The sequence below is a fragment of the Eleutherodactylus coqui genome, chromosome 2, assembly GCF_035609145.1.
Source record: "Eleutherodactylus coqui strain aEleCoq1 chromosome 2, aEleCoq1.hap1, whole genome shotgun sequence".
Taxonomy (NCBI): Eukaryota; Metazoa; Chordata; class Amphibia; order Anura; family Eleutherodactylidae; genus Eleutherodactylus; species Eleutherodactylus coqui.
In genome coordinates, this window is record NC_089838.1 from 235,312,358 (window position 1) to 235,330,568 (window position 18,211).

Here is an 18,211-nt window from a genome sequence, read left to right on the forward strand (position 1 = left end):
TGTTACATTTCATGGCCGCCAGCACAGTTGAGGTGCATGTCTTGCTCTTCCCTCTAGTAGACGTTCTGCTCTGATGTCTACCCAACCAAAGTCAGCGGCCCAGAGGGTGCCCATGCATATGCCCGTGCTCTTAGAAGAACAGTGCACACTTTGCAAAGTCTTTCCTTACCCACCATATCGCACACCTGCCTATATCGTCAGATGTAGGGTACCCAAGTTTGCAGTTTTTTGCCCTGCTTAAGGTGCAACTCTGTTCTGATTCTCTGGTACCTGACTTTACCTTGTGTACTGACCATGATTCTGTCTGCTACCAGCCTTGAGCAATGGCCTGTTGTACCATACTGACCCTGTTCTGTGTGTCCTGACTTCTTGCTTGTTCCTTGTCCTGAAGTTATACCGTCTGTTCCAATCCAGGTTGCCTGACTAAACTCCTGCCTCAGATTCTGCACCTTGGTCTACAGTAGCGTCAGCTGTGATATTACTGGGGCCACTTCTAGAGTAATGACCTGGGGACCCTGCAGCAAAGCCCACTTTTCAACTGGTGGAGTTAAAGATGATGATCGAGATTCCTCATTTGTCAACTTGGGATGTAGCCACAAATCATACCAGTGTGTGACACAGTGGATCCACATTCGCTGATGCAAACACATAAGATATATAATTCAAGGAGTATTCTTTTTTTCCCCCTAATTAAATAGTTGTAAACTATTGATTGGCCTATTCTCAGGACAAGTCATCAATAGTGAAGAGTGTGGGTCTGTTGACAGGTATCCCTACCGATCAGCTATTATCTTAGCCGGTACACTCATGTACTAAAGCTTATTTCTGCAGGTAGCAGACAGCTCTGCTACAACTGCATTGGCCTGGCTTAGTCTTATAGACCAAGTTCCCAAGGAGTTCTAGTTCTAGTTGGAAAAATTCTCAAAGCAACCTCTGACAACTAAAAATGTTTAAGAGTTTAGCAGCTTGTTCCTAATTTGTAAATTTACCATTGTAAAAGAAACAATGTATATATCAAGATTACATGATGTATGTACAACTGCCATCAATTAAAGTTACTGAATTCATGGTCACATAATTAACGAGAAATATAAGTTCACTGGACCAAGTTCACATTTCCTGGTTTTACCACCATGCATCTACAATCAAAAAAAAAAAAAAAAGTGTACTTCAACACAGTCTAAGGCCTCATGCCCATGGCCATGGCAGACTCTGCCAGCGGAATATAGCAGTGGAGTCCGACATGGCGCCACCCAAAGACCTCATACTCACCTTTCCGGATCTGCCACTTGAGTCCCGTCTGGCAAGCCGGCGCGCATTCGCAGTACAGCGCATGACATGCCGGCAGTGGGCGTAGACGCGTAATCACACGATATTTCCACTGTGCTCACAGCGGAAGTATCGCGTTACGGACGGCTTCCATTTATTACAATGGGAGCCGGCTGTGTGTTTTCCTGCAGCATTTAGAGCATGCCACAATTTCTTTCACTCTGTGGAATTCTGCAGCATGAACATTGAAATGCAGAAAACTATTAGGTTCAATGGAAATAGCTGCGGGATAACGCTGCGGATTTCCACCGCGTGAAACAGGGAAGAAATCCGTCTGTGGGCATTAGCCCTAACCCCTCAGTCATACTCCCCTACGTTTGTCTCCCTAATTCCTGTTTATATAAACATCTAGTATGGGATGATTTAGTAAATCCTGCACTGAGCAGGGGGTTGCACCCGATGACCCTAGAGGTCCCTTCCAACTCTACCATTCTATGATTCAAATGGATGAAAGCATAAATGCAGTGGTCAGACTTCACAATTTTTAGTCTGTTACAAGGTGTTTCAGTTATTTTGTCTATCCCCTTAATACTCTCCATTAACATAGTGACTCATTGCCTCCTACTGCTCTGTGCTTATATTATGGTTTTTGTTTTTGGAATATGTGTATTTTTTTCATTAACTAAATCAATCTAGTATATAAACCATTCATGTTAATTTACATTAACCTGCATAAACAATCACAGTAGTGAATTAAGGACTTACCGTCATATCACTTTCTATTTGTTCATATGCAGCTGCTAGCCGCTCCTCTCTGTTGTCCAGAGCAATGCTAGCCTCATGATGGATCTTTAGCCACCTCCTGAAGTAATCCTCAGTGAGATCCTTGTATGCCAGTGCTAATGTCCGCAAGCCCTCGCCTGCAAACTCCTGAAGAAACATGGAATTTTTAAAAACATAGTACATAGTCATACAATTCATTGCAGTTTAAAGAGGACCTATGCCCACCTCATAAAGGTCATATCAGGGAGTTAATACTGTTACATAGTTTTGGGCTCCCCATGCCCAAAGCTATATAAAAGTAATATATTCACTGCAGCACTGGGCCACAGTTACCGCGGTCTGGCATTGCAGCATCTGACAGGTGACGTAACACAAATTAGACATTTCTGTAATTATTTTAATTAAAAATATTCACACTTTTCCTTCCGAAGCTTGCATGTATTACAACACAATGCAAGCTGCTCAGTAATGTTCAGTCTTAATCTCCAAGTCTCCAGCAATTCCACTCTTCTCCTGAAAGTGAATCTAAGTTCAATTCCGATCATGTCAAATCAAATCAGAATTCAAATTAAAATCATGTCCAAGAGAAGACTGGAGGGGCTGGAGACTAAACAGCTTTCAATGAATTGTAACTAGTGATGAGTGAGCATACTTGCTAAGGGCAATTGCTTGAGCGAGCATTGCCCTTAGTGAGTACCTGCCCGCTTGAGAGAAAAGGCTCGGCTGCCGGCGGCGGGCAGGGAGCGGCGGAGGAGAGCGGGGAGGAATGGAGGGGAGGATCTCTCTCTCCCCCCTGCTCATTGCTCGATCGAGCAATTGTCCTTAGTGAGTATGCTCGCTCATCTCTAATTGTAACACATGAAAGCTGCAGAAGTGAAATGGTTAAAAGTTTTTCATTGAAATCTCCCAAAAATATTTTTCGCATAATACATGCAATTAAATTTAAAAAAAAATGTACAAAAAGGTATCTATACCCTTTAAAAGTGATTTGGAGACTGATGATTTCTAAGAAAGAGATGCAGGTCACAACTTAATCACCACCCTTTAGTAATAGAAGGCTACTTACATTGAGATGTTCTGAAGTCATATACATTAATTCTTCACTACTGACATGAAGCCTCTCATATAAAATTGTGTCTGCACCTTTGCAGTAAAGTTTAATTTGTCCTTCTGGATTTCGCACTGGTGAAAAATAACACAATTGTTAACTGCTATAAATAACACTGTGCAACACAATTTTTCTAACCGATAAGCAGATATGCGGCTCATAGTAACTTTAGTGCACTGAATTCAAATATGATATCAGTTTTTTTCTGCCATGTAAGGTTTTCCAATTATGGGAAGTAATGTAATCCAATTGCCGTTGTATTGTATTTTTTGGAAATATGCCTATACAATTAATCCAGTCGGCTTGCCATTAACCTTACTTACTAAAAAGGACAAAAACGATTGTGCGACTATTTCGCAATCACTGTTACACAACACTTGCTAAACATTATAAGGGTAGGTTTATGTAACTACAGGACGTCCCGCAAGAAATGAGCCCTTGCACAACTTTGTGAATGGAAAAATTAAAAAAGTTATTGCACGCAGATGGCGGCAGAAAAAATAATTAAAAATAAATAAATGTCTTTGAAAAAAATAAATAAAAGTAGTACAGCAAAATAGAAAAAAAACTACATAAGTTTGGTATCGTAGTGACCCATAGGATAAAATTATGATGTCATTTTTGTTACAGTTTGTGCGCCGTAGAAACAAGACGCACTGAAAGATGGCAGATTTTTTTTTTCACTTTACTTCACTTAGAACTTTTTAAAAGTTTTTCAGTACATTATATGGTACATTAACTAGAACCATTGAAAAATACAACTCATCCCCCCAAAACAAGCCCTCATACAGCTACGTTGAGGGATAAATAAAGGAGTAACGATTTTTTTTAAATGAAAAAAAAAAAAGGCTTGGTCACTAAGGCAGTAAATAACTTGAAAATGAAACATGCTGCTATTATTCAGATTTATCAGTCTAATTGGCAGGTTTTAATTTTACAGAAACATATCAATTACTTTCGTTTATGAGAATTTAAAAAAAAAAATTGTTGCAAATTGCTGATATATGTAAAAGACCTCTTTCCCACAAGTTTGTTTTTATATAAAATAGGCACAAACAAAAATTTATTCTAATGGTGTATCTGTTACACATGCATACAGTAGATAAAAATGTTGTGTTCTTTACAATTTGTAAAGAGGTGAAATGGCTGAGATCTGCGTTTTCTCTGATCTCAGCCATTGTTGTGGAAGGCCACCTGTCAATTACAGCCATCCTCCTGTGGGTGATGTTCATGTCATCACTAAGCCATATATTTATGTTACTGTTCCTTAACAGCATGACTGCAACACCATAAATGTATGGTGTCAGAGGGTTAATAAAAAACTGTTGATATAAATGAAGGGCACACTGCTGGCACTATTAGTAATGGGTGGGTGGGGGTGGGGCACTCTGATGTCACTAATCATGAAAGGAATTCTGCTGGAACTTGTAATGTATTGTTGGGGGCACTCTACCCAAACAATGAGAGGCATTCTGTTGTCACTATTTAGAATAAAGGTGCCAGGACAAATAAAATATCCTGCCCCATTTTCCATCCTGCCTCCTATGTAACAATGAGTGCTTTCCTTCACTGCAGAGGTCACACAGTTACAGGCTTTATATGTGTGTCAGGTTCCATGGTGGAACCAATGAGCACTTTCCCTTGTTACAGGAGAAAGTGCTCATTAGTTAAATCAGTCTCTTGCCACACAGCCATAGTCTACAACTGTGTGACTGGCGCTTGCATTAACTAATGATTGCTTGCCACTGCATTAAATGAAAGGGCTCATTGGTTCCTGAATGGTGTCTGACACACAGATATATTTTTAGCCTTCATTGCAAACCTGTTCTTGCAATCTTTAAACAATCACAGAGGTAGGCAATCGCCTGCGTTTCTATCCAGTAGGGCAGGAGCTGCCGGCAGACAAAGTGTTGTGTACCTCCACACTAGGGTGTCACATTATCTTTATTTACTGCAGACAGAGTGTTTATTGGAACATTTATTTCACTTTATGGGCTCTATCACATGGACAGAATATTTCTGCAATATGTGCTGTAAGATGCAGCTTGATATGCCGTTCCAGAAGTCTGCTTCAAAACCCGCATGCAAATTTTGATGTGGAATTGTGGCAGAATTTAAAGGGATTTTCTGGGGAAAATAGGTCATCAATAACTAGGCGGCTGGGGTCCATCACTCGGAACCCTGACTGATCAGCTGATTGTGTGCCCGCTGACAGCGCCGAAATTACACAGGGTTCGGAGCGAAAGTCTCTGTTCTGACCTCTGTGTAGTGGCTGGCGCTTGTAACTGCAAGTCCAGCTTTCATTGAAAACAGCTATGCAGCAGATTTCACGTTTTCAATTGAATTCAAATCGAAGGGGTGAAATCTTCTGCTTCAAAATCCGAGACAAAATCTGCAACAAAATCAGTGACAAGTGAACGCACCCTTGAGGGAGTCGAGCCAGCATTTTTGACCCTGCATAACTGCTGACAGTGCTATATAAGATATTTGAAGACCTATTTATGGTTCTAGTATCAAAATCACCCAAGAGAAAAACTTTTAATTCAGTATATGGAACTCCCCAAGAGCCAACAGCAAGGTTCCCAACACTAAAGTGCTCCCAACTCTGTTAAGTAAGCTGCTTCACAACACCTACCCTCTGCTCTGACCACTAGGGCCATGACTCCAGAGCAGAGGGGAGGAGTAGTTGTGGAGCAGTTTATTGGAGAGAGCCAGGGTTTTGGAAACTCAAAGCACAGATTAAACCATTTTGCCACTGTTAATTCCATATAAACATAGATATATTTACAATGAGTGCTTTTGATTTAATTGTTAACATATATAGTACTGCAGGTGTTGTATTTAACAACTTCAATTTGTGAATCACTAGACTATGTATGCTTATAAAACCAACTACAGGCTGGATTTTCTCTCTTCTACAGATTCTGCTTTACCCTGCTCATTCTTTCTGAATAGGCAAACATATGTTTACTGGTCTCACTTGTCTCCATGCGGATTAGCAGACACGAAAGGGGTGGATAGAGAATTGTGATGAATAACAGAGATCTCTTGTCTATTCGTGGTTTTGGTTAGAAAATCTCTGAGGACAACCGCAGCTTACAGCCAATTTGTGTTTTAGGAGCTGAATGTTTTTTTCTTATCCACATAGCACATATAAACGTTCAACTTCTAAACTGTAAGAAACATCATCTATAAGTAATGGGTTTCCTGGCTCAGAAAGAACAATAAATTGAAATTTAGAAATAAGGGGAAAATTCAGACTCATTTCACTTCTTGGTATTGTGATGTTAAAAGAGAGCATTTATTTTAAGAAATTAATCTTTACTGTAAATATATTTAAATTAGCTGTACATATTATTGATAAACTGAAATAACTTAAAGAGAAAAGGCTGTAGCAAAAAAAAGGTTTGGAGACAGGGCACAGTCTGGAAGGGAATATTCAGAGAGGTGGAGATGGATTGAATGTGGGAACAAGCCAAAGAAGAGTTTCACAGTTCTAGGAACTGAGTAAGACAAAATCTTACGGAGACCGAAATCAAAGAGAATATGCATTTGCTAAACTTTTTTTTTTTTTGAGTTGAAAGATCTGATTTTGATCAGCTTGGAATTCCTATCTCTCAGAACAGAATGTAGTTGCTGCCTATTTAAATGATGGCAAAATCTTTTCTGTTAGATGGGCAAGACATCTAAGTTGGCTACAACTGAGAGGTCCCACGCAATTTTCTTGGGTCTACAGCTCATGAGCCAAAAGGACATGTTAATGTGATCATTGGGGGAGAAATACAGAAGTACAGGAATTTGTTGTTTAACCCCCTTAGCGATGCGGCCTATTTTGGACATAAAGACGCAATGATTTTAATCTCTTCTTTTCAAGATCCATTACCTTCTTTTATTTTTAGATTGATATAGCCATATGAAGGCTTGCTTTTTGCATGGCAAGCTGTAGTTTTTTATTGATACCATTTTGGGGTACATGTATAACTTTTATTAATTTTTTTTTTTTAAGGGAAGGGTGAAAAAATACATATCAATTCTGCCATTTCTTATGGTGTTCATCTTGCAGTATAAACTTTTTTCTGCGGGCTAGTACAATAACAGCAATGCCAAGTTTATAATATATCTATCTTAAAAAAAAAAAAGGTTTTCCCACCTTTGTAGAATACAACCCCTTTTTCTTTGGAAAATATTTTTTTGGCATTGCTGAATTTAATGATCCATAAGTTTGGTGTTTTTCATTGACAGAGCTCTGTGAGGATTTTTTGTGTGATGAGCTGTAATTTTTATTCGTACCATTTTTAGGCACATACACTACCGGTCAAAAGTTCCAGAGCACCTCAATTTTTAGTTTTCATTATTTACACAGCTTAAAGGGGTTGTCTCGCGGCAGCAAGTGGAGTCATACACTTCTGTATGGCCATATTAATGCACTTTGTAATATACATCGTGCATTAATTATGAGCCATACAGAAGTTATTCACTTACCTGCTCCGTTGCTAGCGTCCCCGTCGCCATGGATCCGTCTAAATTCGCTGTCTTCTGGCGTTTTTAGACGCGCTTGCGCAGTCCGGTCTTCTGCCTGGTGAATGGGGCCGCTCGTGCCGGAGAGCTGGTCCCGCGTCTTCATCGTAGCTCCGCCCCTGTCATGTGTGCCGATTCCAGCCAATCAGGAGGCTGGAATCGGCAATGGACCGCACAGAGCCCACGGTGCATCGTGGGTGAAGATCCCGGCGGTCATCTTGGAGAAGGAAGAAAGAAGTCGTCGCAGAGCGGGGATTCGGGTAAGTAATATATATATATATATATTTTTTTTTAACCCATCCTTTGGGTTTGTCTCGCGCCGAACGGGGGGCCTATTGAAAAAAAAAAAAAGCCGTTTCGGCGCGAGACAACCCCTTTAATGTCTCAAATGTACTTTGAAATGAAAGCATAGAACAAGTAAACAAGTTAGGACGAATAAAATAACGGATTAACCTTATTTCACCACATTAAATCTAGATTTTTGACTGTTCAGACTAGCCACCTCTAGCTCATATAACAGCTTTACGCAATCGAGGCATTCTTTCTACAATTGCATTCAGAGACTTCTTTGCAACATTGTTGCAGAAGATCCCACAAATGTTTTGCACTTGTAAATTGCATCTATCCAGTTCATCCAAAACAAGCTCAATCCGATTTAAGTCTGGTGACTGTGCAGGTCATTCCATTTTTTGAAGTCTAGTGGCTTGTTGTCATATTAAGACGTTTCAACACGACCTAAGGGCTCCTTCCCACGGACGGATTTCCGCTGCGTAATAGTTGCCCGCAGCCATTAGGCTCTATTGAACCTAATGGCTCAATGCTCACGGTGCGGAATTCCATCGCGGAATTCCGCACCGTCAAATCACCCGTCCTCACCCGCAGCATGCTCTATTTGCCGCAGGTGTACACGCGGACGGCTTCCATTGCAGTCAATGGAAGCTCGTCCGTCATGCTGTCTTCCGCTGTAGCACAGCGGAAGATAGCGTGAAACCGCTTCCCCATCCACTGCCAGCCTCGTCATATGACGCGGCCGGCGCGTCATGTGACGCTGTGGGCGTGTCATATGACGCGGCCGGCGCATGCGCGCCGAAGCATCATGCGGGACGGAAGACGCTGGATCCGCAGGCAAGTATGGGGTCTCTGGGGGGCGCCGTGAGGGGCTCCGCCGCGCAATTCTGCGGGGGAGCCCGTCACGGCCGTGTGCAGCTGGCCTAAAGGTATGTTTTGGTGTACACCAGAGGGTATTGCATGGCATATCAAAATGCTGTGGTAGCTCTTTTTGTGCAGTGCACTTTCTACCCTGTGCAGGTTGCCCACTCTGGATGCAAGAAAAGAGCCTCAAGACCATCACACTTCCTCCTACATGTATGCCAGTTGGTGTCACGCACTCAGGAATCATCCTTTCATCTACTAGACGGCGTACAAAAACTCTGTGTGATGTACTAAAGATGACACATTTTGATTTATCAGCTAATAAGACCTTCCTCTGCTCTTCAATAGTCCAGTGGAGGTGCTGCTTAGACCAGGCAAGTCTTTTGTCTTATTTTGTAATATTAACAGTGGTTTTCTTACTGATACTCTACCTGTCAAACATACAGATAGAAGTCTTCTTCTCACAGTTGAAATAGGAACTTGTTTATTTCTTGCCGCATTAAGCTGTGCTTGAAGATTTTGAGCGGTGAGTCACTGATGACGCAAACTGTTGACTCTCAGAAACTTGTCATGCGATTTTGTACTGGTTTTTGGCCTGGCAGAGTCCTCCAGTTTTCAAGTGCAATTTCATGGTCTAGGAAACTGTACTGACTTGCCACCTTGGCTTTCTTGAGAATTTCTCTGTAAAACAGACCTACACTTCTAAGGGTTATAACTGTCTGTCTTCTTAGCTTAATTGTGTTTTTCTTGCCATTATGAGGATAGCAATGTGCTCTGTCCTGAAGAGCAGGTGCCCTGGATGAGTTCCCTGAAAAATCCCTTTGGTTAACAACGCCTATACATATGCTCTAGGGGGTATATGGATGTCATGAAGTGGGGGTTCCCCATTTAAGACTTCCTTAGGTGGAAAGGAAGGGAAAGTTGCATTGCAAAAGCAGCTTCTGTTCTGGTGGACTTTGAGCCATCTCTGTATTACTAGTAATTATTAGGAAATTATAGTACCAGTGTTTCTGGTAGTGCAATGCGCCACACAGCTCTGCTACATGCACGTCACACACACACACAGCTCTGCTACGTTGCTTTCATATATCAACTGCACGTCATTTACAAACTTCAGCAGCTCAGCGAGGAGACATGCTCGCTCAAAGCTTTCGCTTATCTGCTGCATGATATTTATAAACTTCAGCTGGTGCACGAGGTGAAATCATGGCTTGTCGCTGTGTCATGTAAGCTGCATTAACTTCATGGCGGGATTGAACCCTCTGTGGTGACATGTTTGCACGACAGCGACGGTTTGTTTAAACACTAGATAACGGTTTAGGATTAAATAAAGACTCGACTGGTGTTGGCGGCATTATCACTTGAGATGACATGATATCACGTTCAGGAGATGTGAAGATAGTGTGAAGAACTATGCTTCAATGTTGTTGGTCAATATGCACTGCCAGCTATGTATGTGGACATTAGTGAGGTGTCATTTATTTGAGTCTTCACACAGGTGTCCAGTTGTCTCACAACCAGCTATTCAACTGCCAGACTGAGTACTGCTGTAACCATAGCAACTGAGGCTGCAGGTGTTTGTTGGGGATGTTGTCCGCCCATAATCCCTCCTTCTGCTCAGAAACCATGTGACTGATCACTTGACAGTGACATAATCACAGGTCCTGTGAGCATATGAGCTATGTATGTATACATTTGTGAGGTGTAATTTATTGGAGTCTCCACACAGGTGTCCAGTTGTCTTACAACAAACTACAAACTGCCAGACTGAGGACGTCTGTACCCATATCAACTGAGGTTGCAGGGTTTGTGGGGGATGTAGTCTGTCCATAATCCCGCATTCAGTGCACAAGGATAAAGGAACGGTGATGATGTCACCATCATGTGATCAGGGGGTGGAGCAAAGAGTCTATAACAGACATTCACAGGTGCTGTCAGGCTCTGCATTTAACTCACACACAGAAAGACGGACAAGTGGCTGTTAGCACTTTGACAATGACTACCCTTCATCGGAACAGCCTTTGTATAATACTGCATTTGACCTTTAAGAAATGCCTGGCTTTTAGCAGCTTAACCTGGCAAAATCAGCTGTATGCTGGGGGGTGCTGGGTGTAGGACACGGGAAATCTTGATAACCCCAGGGGCTATATTCTGAAAGGTGTTCTACCTGATGGAACAACTCCTTGGCTGTGATTCTATGAAAAACTATAAATAACATATAAAGAAACTCACTGTAAGTAAAACCTAATTAGTGAACTTTGGCTAGTATATGGTCAATTGTATGTTTTCAGTGCAAAACTGTTTAACATGTTTCATCAACAACTTTTACAATGGCCTTTTATTTAGGAGCTTATAAAGACAGAAGAACAACCAAAAAATGGTACGGGTTACCTTCCGTTAACAAAGTTTGTTCCCTTATCTAATACTTTTACGCCCTTTTACGACCATATGTATGACAGTATCAGACAAGAAGACTGATAAGGCTGCTGTATGATTCTGGAGGGTACTGTGTCTCCTTGTGGAGACTGTCAAGATGGAGTAGGGAGATTTATAGGCCACGCAATGCTCCCTGGGAAATAGGAGAGCATTTACACAGTGTATATGCTGTGTGATTACGTCAGGGGGTTCAGTCACAGTTACTGCAAACAGCACTGTAATGGAACTGGCCAAGGATACCACTTTAGTGCCTGTTTTTAAGGGTTCTGTTCTGTAGTAGAACCGCCTGATTTATCACACAGCATATTAAATAATGCTTTATGAATGCTCCCTATGTTAGGCAAATAAGAGATAGAAAACTGCGCAAGTATTGCAACCTATTGGAAATTTGCATACTGTATCATAAAAATACATTACCTATCACAGACATTCTTTTTCTGACATTATTGAAGTCTAATATGGCTAACAGCTGGTATATTACGATTTTCCCCATTTCCTGCACAGTGATAGTCTCAGGTGTTCGAGATTTGAATATGAAGCCAAAATTCCTTGCTGCAGTAACCAATGCTCCTTCATCTGGTGACTGTACCTGGTAAACGAGTTCCTCTGTGCAGTCAAAAAAAGGAGAGAAAAACAAATCATCATTTAGGAATATTTAGCTTTTTAAACTGTTCCATAACAAGGCTTTCAACATAACTTCTACTGTATAGTGAAATGTCAAATTGTAACGCTAAGTTTTATATTTAAGGGTATATTTACATCTATGTAAGGGCTTTCAGTCAACATTCCATCACTCGTATTTGGAGTAGAAAAACTGAATTAGAATTTCCGCTATTTCTCTATTCATTTCAACGGCTTTTCAAAAAAAAAAGAACGCTGTCAATCTTCTTCCGTCAGGTCTCCTTTTTTTTAGCTAAACTAATTGCACAGCCTATTTGTTCCTTACAAAGAAAAGCTGAAAGCATTCCTTTTTTTAAAAATCCCATTGAAATAAATTGGGGAAAAATGGAAATATTTACTTCTGATTTTCTACTCCACAAATAAATGGAGTCAAATATAATTTCATGTACCATTTACTGCAACACAACCTATAGGAATAATTTATAAACCTTCTCAGGATGAACATGATCAATCTGAGACAGATGTAATGCTTTTCTGCTTTCTGATGTCCTGCAGGGCATTACTGGTGCTTAAAGGGGTTGTCCTGATGTAAGCTTTTGATAGCCTACCTGCAGGATAGACCATCAACAGTAGATTACCAGGATTCTACCGCCAGGGATCCCTAATGATCAAATGTCCACCGGCCCATGTGCTCATTCAGCTGATTTCCGCAGGAAGTAGACAGCTCTGTTCCCACCACAGTGGCCAAACTCAGTATTGCAGAACAAGTTCCCATTGAAGTGAATGAGAACTTCACCTGTAATACAAAGCTTGGCCACAGTGAAAATGCATGCGTTTTTTACTGCATCCAAAGTGCCCTGCATGAATACAGCACTAGACTATAGTGGATTTTAAAAATATCTGCACCGTTCACTATCTTAGACAAGCGGCATTCATCCTGTGGTATGTGTACACCAGAAAGTACATGCCGCAGCTGAATAAAAGCTTCAGGAGAGGAAACTCATTAGCTGCCTGCCTCGTCAATTGGATGGGGTGGTGATTTTGGCTGTTTCATGCCCTCGGCAGTTATAATGATCCCATCTGCTTGTCTTGAAGCGCAGTATCAACTTTGAGTTGAGGGAATTATGACCTGTGTCATCAATGTCATTAAATTCACCTATAATTCTTATTAATGATGATTAATCTTTTGGTGCTAGAGAGGAGTCATTCTAAAAATATTGAGCTTTTCTGGTCAGTTCTAATGAATACCTGATACATTGTTATGGAGGGGGTGTGGGGGCTCTAAACAGGGAGAGAACTTGTCTGGGGTCTGTGTATATAATAGGTCTGTAAATATAGCTAGGGTCTGGCCTGGGGTTTGCATAAATGTTATTTGGCCCAGGGTCTATAATCATTATTTAGGCGGTCTAGGTGAGGTGTAAAGAAAAAAAAAATTAGTGTGATGCATGGTGAGTGCCACTTTTTGTTCTCTTTTTGCGGAAATCATGTCACAGTGTCTGGGACCACCAGTAGACAGCTACAATTGGTCAGGGATCCTGGCAGTAAGTATTCAATTCACTTAAGCATTGTGCATAGTTCTAAAGTAATTCTTAAGGCCCCCTGTCCACGGGCGTTGCGAAGTCCTGCGGCAGATCTCCGACGCGGGAGCCGCCGCCCGAGAGCAGGAGCCGCAGATGAATCTCCGCCGGTCAGCCTTATCTGATAGATAGGCTGACCGCGGAGAATCGGGGCAATTCACAGCATGCTGCTGATTGACAGCCGCGAGCGGAGAATCACAATGATTCTCTGCTCATGGACACGGGGCCGACGCTTTCCATAGCAATGCTATGGAAAGCTTCAGATGGCGTGATTCGCCAGCGAAATCACGCCCGTGGACAGGGGACATGACTGGTCTTCCTATGAAATGTATGTCAGTTTGTGTTTCTTTGTGAGACATAAGGTTATTGGATTAGCCTCATTCACAGGCAACACAGGATTAAAAAGTCCTCTTAAATGCACAATGTGATAAAATCTGGTGGATAAAACCATAAATCTGGTGTACAAAAATTGATGTAGTTTAACAACATTTTGTAACCAATTCCAGTGATCTTCTATTTAAAAAAAAGTGTGAATATGAAACTACAGTCTATGTGAATTACGGAAGAAAGATCCATGATCCAAGCAAAACAGAGCTGTGGTATGCATAAGAGAATCTCCTAACAGAAGCCTGTATTTATTATATATGACTAATAAAACTGTAAGGACCCACCTTAAACGGGCAGGAAGCTAAACATTTAAGTTTTGCAATATCTATAAACGCTTAGAAAACATCCTTTTTTGGTCAAATTAATGCCTGTAAAAAAGGTCACGGGAGGATGTGTGGGACCCATTTGTAAACATACACATCATGAGCAATTTCACTGGTATCAGAACTGAGTCACAGCAATTCTAAAAATTCAAGAACTGCAAACACGTGTCAGACTTAGAAGCCATGCGGTAACTAGATTATAAATACTGGGAAGTCTCTTAGCATAACTCCTCTATGGCGCAGTACTAAGTGAAGTCTTCAAGCAAGTGGAATTCTGGAGCCTTATTAACTCTCAACTAAAACTGCAAAGTTATGGGACTTATTACGGTGTCTGATTGTCATGGGTGTACAACAGTATTGTGCCCATGTTGCATCATAATAAAGGAGGTGATTTGCCAGTAGAGAATGGATAGGGTACTTATTGTGCCCGTCATGCTCTCTACCACTGGGGATGTACCACATACACTACACAAAAGTCTACAAACTTTACATCTAAACAAAAACATATTCATGTTGCTGCAAAAAGCAGTCATACTAAATACATGTCACATCATCAAGAGGTTTCCAGACCTGGTCTCACACATGTTTAATTTCTGCATTGCATTGGTCGCTGTGCCTTGAATGATGTCCAACTTAGCACTTGGTACCGATATTAGCAGAGTTAAACATTTAACTCGCCATGATAATATAATTGTATCACTGTTTTTGTACATACAGTCAGGGCAGTTTAGTGGGGGCCTATAAGGGCAGCCTCACACAAGCGCATTTGTGGCCTGCAAAATCTGCACCGATAATGCACAGAAAATAGAGCCCATTGACTTCAATGAGTTCTTTCACATGTTTTTTTTAACCCGCGGGGAAAAAAGACGCAAAATACTATATTTTTGTGCACAATTGCGCAGCGAAGGCCCCTGTTTGCATGCAATTGCACATGGAACTATGCGATTTTGTGTGGTTAAATAATTCCACCTTGGTGTACTAGATCAGGTGATCAGCCTACCGATTCAACCGGCTCCACTTACCGAGTCAGCTGACCCAACTACTTTTGGCTGCCTACTCAAACATGCCGCTGCTAGGACCGAACCGATGGCAGCAGTCCTGACAGTGCAATAAAGTACAGTAAAATGCAGTGATCTCGGCGCAATAGCCTGCGATTGTGCGCCCTGCATAGCACATATATGCCTTGCGATAGTGAGCATATATGCGCTTATGCCCGTGTGCAGCCACCCTTAAGGGGTTATTCCAAAGAAATACTATCGATAACCCATCATCAGGATACGTTATCAATAGCGGATTGGTCGGGGTCCCGAGCAATGGACCCCGGGCCGATCAACTATTGATGACCTATCCTGATGATAGGTTATAAATAGTTTTTCACTGGAAAACACCTTTAAGCATTGTGTTTTAGGATTGCTGTTGTAGCCATGTGCTTGATTTGACACGGAGCAGTGATTCCTACGTGCGCTCCACTCTCCTCTGCTGTATTGCTTCTTGTTTTTCTGTGGTTTAATATAAAGCACGACCACTGACAGACAGGAGCAATGACTTTTTTTTTATAGAATGGAGCTAGTTTTGTGTATTAATTTATTAACTGCAAACACAATATTTTTCTCTCATAGCTGTGATTAGTGGTCCACTGAGATGACAGTTCAGATGATCAGGAAAGACCTGCTAGCTTACAGTGATTTCCCGCTAGGGTTTGGTAACCCTGTATAGAACCATGTCAAGCTAATAAAGTCTTCGTCCTTAAGCTCTTTCAAGAAACAAATGAAAATTCACCATCATCACATCATTTAAACTGACAATAGACACTTGCCAAGGAAAATGTTGAAATGAAACTTGGGGAAACAATCGTGAAATAATATTTTCTTCTAAGGAACACTAAGTGCAGGAATTGGAGCCAATGACTTGGGAAATTAAATATTACAGTAAAATGCCGATGAAAGGCAACTGAACTGTAGAGTCCAAAAGCTTGATATCTCTGAACTGTGACATTCTTGGATTCAGTTTCCAGTACTGAATCCACTGGTGACGGTGAGGAATACAAACCTGCATTCTTCTCTTCGGACATAACCGTGTGACATAATGAGAGTAATCGGAAAAACTCCTGCACATGGGTCTCTTCTAGCTTTATAGCCTCGATTAAGCTGTGATCATAAAAGTGAAACTTGCTATCAGCAAGAGGGTTGAATGAAAAGTCCACTGGAGCGGTTTTCTGGAAAATAAAAGACAAGAATGTTCATAACAGAAGCGAGCACAAACCAGTAAATGATGATGAAATAATCACAGATAAACACATTGGATATTAATCCCCCAATGAATAATAAAATGTGGAGGAAATCCTATATGATTCAATACCATACCACAATCATAACTCATACATGTAGACAACGAAGTGTATGACTGCCAGAAGGAAAGTTAATCCATATTTATCTTTAGTGAGTGTGTTCTGGATTGCGCCTAGCTCGAATAATCACTGACCCAAAATGTCACAAAGTTCTCATGAGAATCAAGTGTTATAATCTAAATTCCAGTTTATTTGAAGCAGCTGTGCTTGCACATCGACAAACTATGGCCAATTTTTTTTTTTTTATGGGTAATGATTTTTTTTTATTACAGACATTCCCTGACATTTAGCAGCCACACCTCTTGACAGAGGATGTTTTCTAGCTTTTCTGGTGTCTACAAAGAATATATTATAATGCTACTACTCTACAATTCATCCCATTCCAGTTAAACTCCTCACACAAGTTACATCTCCTTTTTTACATGCATTCTATTTTACTGCACTTTTCTCAGAGTATGCATTTGGCATTATATGTTCAACAAAGACAAAAATGTTTTACTGGTTCATTCATTTGCTCAATTCATTCAAGTCACATTTTGACTGTGACTGAGAGGGAATAAGTTTGACAGGGATTTTGGCTGGAATGAATACTTCCAATGCCTGTTACCCCTAGCTCTAAACAAGATAATATACCTAATAGAAAAATATCTAATGTAGTTAATCTTTGCATGACTGTTGCATCAAAATTGTAAGGTTAAACAATTTAAAAAAACTTACCGTATATACTGGCGTATAAGACGACTTTTGAACCCCGAAAAATCTGCTCTGAAGTCGGGGGTCGTCTTATACGCCGGTAATACAAAAAAAAATCAGTACTCACCTCCCCCGGCGTTCTGTCGCGCTCCGGCAGGCTATCGCTCCCATCTGGTCCCCGGCAGAACATCGCTTTCTGAATGCGGGGCTTGAAATCCCCGCCTCCAGAAAGCTAATACACACGCCGTCAGCCAGTTACAGCCATTCAATGACATCATTGAATGGCTGTGATTGACTGAAGGTGCAAGTGTGTTAGCAATCACACCCATTCAATGATGTCATTGAATAGTGTGATTGGCTGAAGCCACGTGTGTTTTAGCCAATCACAGCCATTCAATGATGTCATTGAATGGCTGTAACTGGCTGACGGCGTGTGTATTAGCTTTCTGGAGGCGGGGATTTCAAGCCCCGCATTCAGAAAGCAATGTTCTGCCGGGGACCAGATGGGAGCGATAGCCTGCCGAAGCGCGACAGAACGCCGGGGGAGGTGAGTACTGATTTTTTTTTTCTCCACTGTATTACCGGCGTATAAGGTGAAAGTTGGGGGGTCGTCTTATACGCCCTGTCGCCTTATACGCCGGTATATACGGTATTGGTTGCTGCGGATGAGAATCTATACCTACATTATGCTGCGTTGCTTTGCTAGTTTTCCTGCATAGTTTTTCTATGTGTAAAAAAAAACTGCACATATGAAACAATAATAAACATTTTACAGAAATGAAAATAGCCAATACCTCATTAATTTCCACTTTACGACCCAGCTCATCACGTACTTCACCTAGAAATACAAAACTCAAAGCCATAAGGCTAAACGTCCAACCACAATTCTGAGTTTTCTGTATATTCAAAAGAACATGGCCAAAGATTCACCACCATTGTTTTAAAGCTTTCAGTTTTGAAGAATTCAGCCCACAGAATAAATAACGTGATCACATTA

The 18,211-nt window shown here is 41.2% G+C and overlaps 1 protein-coding gene across 1 annotated transcript in view; it reads right to left on the bottom strand.

The window, feature by feature from the left end:
• ATP8B4 (ATPase phospholipid transporting 8B4 (putative)) overlaps nt 1-18,211 on the bottom strand; it is a 211,453-nt gene that overhangs the window by 33,277 nt on the left and 159,965 nt on the right. Inside the window, exons 15-19 of the mRNA XM_066592633.1 lie at nt 18,009-18,052; nt 16,224-16,389; nt 11,684-11,872; nt 3,119-3,234; nt 2,035-2,199 (exon numbers count right to left, since the gene is read on the bottom strand). Of these exons, the coding sequence (XP_066448730.1) occupies nt 2,035-2,199; nt 3,119-3,234; nt 11,684-11,872; nt 16,224-16,389; nt 18,009-18,052 (680 nt within the window). The remainder of the gene's footprint in view (nt 1-2,034; nt 2,200-3,118; nt 3,235-11,683; nt 11,873-16,223; nt 16,390-18,008; nt 18,053-18,211) is intronic.